Consider the following 3,935-nt stretch of genomic DNA (forward strand, 5'->3'; position numbering starts at 1 on the left):
CGGGGCCACACAGCACTATACGCAGGCAGGGAGAGCATTGTGTCAGGAGCTCCATGCCGTGTGTCCTCGATCATAACTGCCAAAGGAGTCCCCGGAGATGACACCACGCGGGTCCGTAGGATCAAACTTCCCCCGGAACACGGATCTCCGCAACCTTCATATGTATCAGTATGTTACACGGCACGCTGCCCCCTAGCCATGACCCTTCCGGTATGATTCTGCCCCCCTAGTGATGACCCTTCCTGTATGATTCTGCCCCCCTAGTGATGACCCTTCCGGTATGATTCTGCCCCCTAGCCATGACCCTTCCGGTATGATTCTGCCCCCTAGCCATGACCCTTCAGGTATGATTCTGCCCCCCACCATGCCACAACTCTTCGGGTAGGATGCTGCCCCCTAGCCATGACCCTTCAGGTATGATTCTGCCCCCCTAGTGATGACCCTTCCGGTATGATTCTGCCCCCTAGCCATGACCCTTCAGGTATGATTCTGCCCCCCTAGTGATGACCCTTCCGGTATGATTCTGCCCCCTAGCGGTGACCCTTCCGGTATGATTCTGCCCCCCTAGAGATGACCCTTCCGGTATGATTCTGCCCCCTAGCGATGACCCTTCCGGTATGATTCTGCCCCCCTAGAGATGACCCTTCCGGTATGATTCTGCCCCCCTAGCGGTGACCCTTCCGGTATGATTCTGCCCCCCTAGAGATGACCCTTCCGGTATGATTCTGCCCCCTAGCGGTGACCCTTCCGGTATGATTCTGCCCCCTAGCGATGACCCTTCCGGTATGATTCTGCCCCCTAGCGATGACCCTTCCGGTATGATTCTGCCCCCTAGCGATGACCCTTCCGGTATGATTCTGCCCCCTAGCGATGACCCTTCCGGTATGATTCTGCCCCCTAGCGATGACCCTTCCGGTATGATTCTGCCCCCTAGCGATGACCCTTCCGGTATGATTCTGCCCCCTAGCGATGACCCTTCCGGTATGATTCTGCCCCCTAGCGATGACCCTTCCGGTATGATTCTGCCCCCTAGCGATGACCCTTCCGGTATGATTCTGCCCCCTAGCGATGACCCTTCCGGTATGATTCTGCCCCCTAGCGATGACCCTTCCGGTATGATTCTGCCCCCTAGCGATGACCCTTCCGGTATGATTCTGCCCCCTAGCGATGACCCTTCCGGTATGATTCTGCCCCCTAGCGATGACCCTTCCGGTATGATTCTGCCCCCTAGCGATGACCCTTCCGGTATGATTCTGCCCCCTAGCGATGACCCTTCCGGTATGATTCTGCCCCCTAGCGATGACCCTTCCGGTATGATTCTGCCCCCTAGCGATGACCCTTCCGGTATGATTCTGCCCCCTAGCGATGACCCTTCCGGTATGATTCTGCCCCCTAGCGATGACCCTTCCGGTATGATTCTGCCCCCTAGCGATGACCCTTCCGGTATGATTCTGCCCCCTAGCGATGACCCTTCCGGTATGATTCTGCCCCCTAGCGATGACCCTTCCGGTATGATTCTGCCCCCTAGCGATGACCCTTCCGGTATGATTCTGCCCCCTAGCGATGACCCTTCCGGTATGATTCTGCCCCCTAGCGATGACCCTTCCGGTATGATTCTGCCCCCTAGCGATGACCCTTCCGGTATGATTCTGCCCCCTAGCGATGACCCTTCCGGTATGATTCTGCCCCCCTAGCGATGACACTTCCAGTATGATTCTGCCCCATAGCGGTGACCCTTCCGGTATGATTCTGCCCCCCTAGTGATGACACTTCCAGTATGATTCTGCCCCATAGCGGTGACCCTTCCGGTATGATTCTGCCCCCCTAGTGATGACACTTCCAGTATGATTCTGCCCCATAGCGGTGACCCTTCCGGTATGATTCTGCCCCCTAGCGGTGACCCTTCCGGTATGATTCTGCCCCCTAGTGATGACACTTCCAGTATGATTCTGCCCCCTAGGGATGACCCTTCCGGTATGATTCTGCCCCCTAGCGATGACCCTTCCAGTATGATTCTGCCCCCCTAGGGATGACCCTTCCGGTATGATTCTGCCCCCCTAGTGATGACACTTCCAGTATGATTCTGCCCCCTAGCGGTGACCCTTCCGGTATGATTCTGCCCCCCTAGGGATGACCCTTCCGGTATGATTCTGCCCCCCTAGTGATGACACTTCCAGTATGATTCTGCCCCATAGCGGTGACCCTTCCGGTATGATTCTGCCCCCCTAGGGATGACCCTTCCGGTATGATTCTGCCCCCCTAGTGATGACACTTCCAGTATGATTCTGCCCCATAGCGGTGACCCTTCCGGTATGATTCTGCCCCCCTAGCGGTGACCCTTCCGGTATGATTCTGCCCCGTGGGGGAGGAGCTATCTCTGTATGTTGTATGTGATTGGTCGTTGCAGGACTCCCCCCTGAAGGCCGTGCAGATGTTGTGGGTGAACCTCATTATGGACACGTTTGCGTCTCTTGCGTTGGCGACGGAACCGCCTACAGAGTCTCTTCTGCTGCGCAAACCGTACGGCCGGAACAAGCCGCTCATCTCCCGCACCATGATGAAGAATATTCTGGGCCACGCCCTCTACCAGCTGACCCTCATCTTCACGCTGCTATTTGCTGGTAAGACTGCGGAGTAGGAGGAGGAGGATGATGAGGAGGATGATGATGAGGAGGAGGAGGATGAAGAGGAGGAGGAGGATGATGATGAGGAGGAGCATGATGAGGAGGAGGATGAAGAGGAGGAGGATGATGAGGAGGAGGAGGATGATGAGGAGGAGGATGATGATGAGGAGGAGGAGGATGATGAAGAGGAGGAGGATGATGAGGAGGAGGAGCATGATGAGGAGGAGGACGATGATGAGGAGGAGGATGATGATAAGGAGGAGGAGGATGATGAGGAGGAGGAGGATGATGAGGAGGAGGATGATGATGAGGAGGATGATGATGAGGAGGAGGATGATGATGAGGAGGGTGAGGATGAGGAGGAGGAGGAGGATGAGGAGGAGGATGATGAGGAGGAGGAGGATGATGAGGAGGAGGATGATGATGAGCAGGTTTGGAGGATGAGGATGACACTTTGTGAGGTCGGCCATCATTAATAACACATTGTGGTTGTAGGAGAAAGCATCTTCAGTATCGATAGTGGAAGACACGCCCCCCTGCATGCCCCGCCCTCAGAACATTACACCATCATCTTCAACACGTTCGTCATGATGCAACTCTTCAACGAGATCAACGCGCGCAAGATCCACGGCGAGCGCAACGTGTTTGATGGAATATACCGGAACCCCATCTTCTGCGTCATCGTCATCGGCACCTTCGGGATCCAGGTAATGCCAGTCTACGCATGGGCTGACAATGTGCGTCCCTTCCCCCATGAAGGGGGTCTCCTATATAGAGGGGGCAATAAGTGGGGGTAAGAGGCTCCGAGCTGCAGCAGCTTTTCATTGCAGTGCAGGAAAGTGAACCCCAATCCCCTCCGGAGCCCCAAATCCAGGCGGCTCTATGTGCACATTGCAGCCCTGAATGCGGCCGTCACTCTTCCAGGCCTTGCCATTGGTTAGTCACATGAGGAGGTCCGGCGAGCCGCCAGGGGGAGCATCCTGCAATTCCCTTCCAGTACAGGAAGTCCCCGACTTACAAACAGAGGCTTGGAGGCTATTACTGTACAGCAGGGGGGTAGTTACCGTACAGCAGGGGTAGTTACTGTACAGCCGGCGCAGTTACTGTACAGCCGGGGTAGTTACCGTACAGCCGGGGTAGTTACCGTACAGCCAGCGCAGTTACTGTACAGCGGGGGTAGTTACCATACAGCGGGGGTAGTTACTGTACAGCAGGGGTAGTTACTGTACAGCCGGGGCAGTTACTGTACAGCCGGGGTAGTTACTGTACAGCCGGGGTAGTTACTGTACAGCCGGGGTAGTTACTGTACAG

The 3,935-nt window shown here is 55.9% G+C and overlaps 1 protein-coding gene across 1 annotated transcript in view; it reads left to right on the plus strand.

The window, feature by feature from the left end:
- Nucleotides 1-3,331, plus strand: part of LOC108804038 (plasma membrane calcium-transporting ATPase 2-like) — a gene marked incomplete at its 3' end in the record, with an annotated part of 3,603 nt that extends 272 nt beyond the window's left edge. The window contains exons 2-3 of the mRNA XM_018575806.1: nt 2,408-2,621; nt 3,120-3,331. Of these exons, the coding sequence (XP_018431308.1) occupies nt 2,408-2,621; nt 3,120-3,331 (426 nt within the window). The remainder of the gene's footprint in view (nt 1-2,407; nt 2,622-3,119) is intronic.
- Between the last annotated feature and the right edge of the window lie 604 nt (nt 3,332-3,935).

The sequence above is a fragment of the Nanorana parkeri genome, unplaced genomic scaffold (assembly GCF_000935625.1).
Source record: "Nanorana parkeri isolate BGI_ZX_2015 unplaced genomic scaffold, ASM93562v1 scaffold4863, whole genome shotgun sequence".
NCBI classification, from domain to species: domain Eukaryota; kingdom Metazoa; phylum Chordata; class Amphibia; order Anura; family Dicroglossidae; genus Nanorana; species Nanorana parkeri.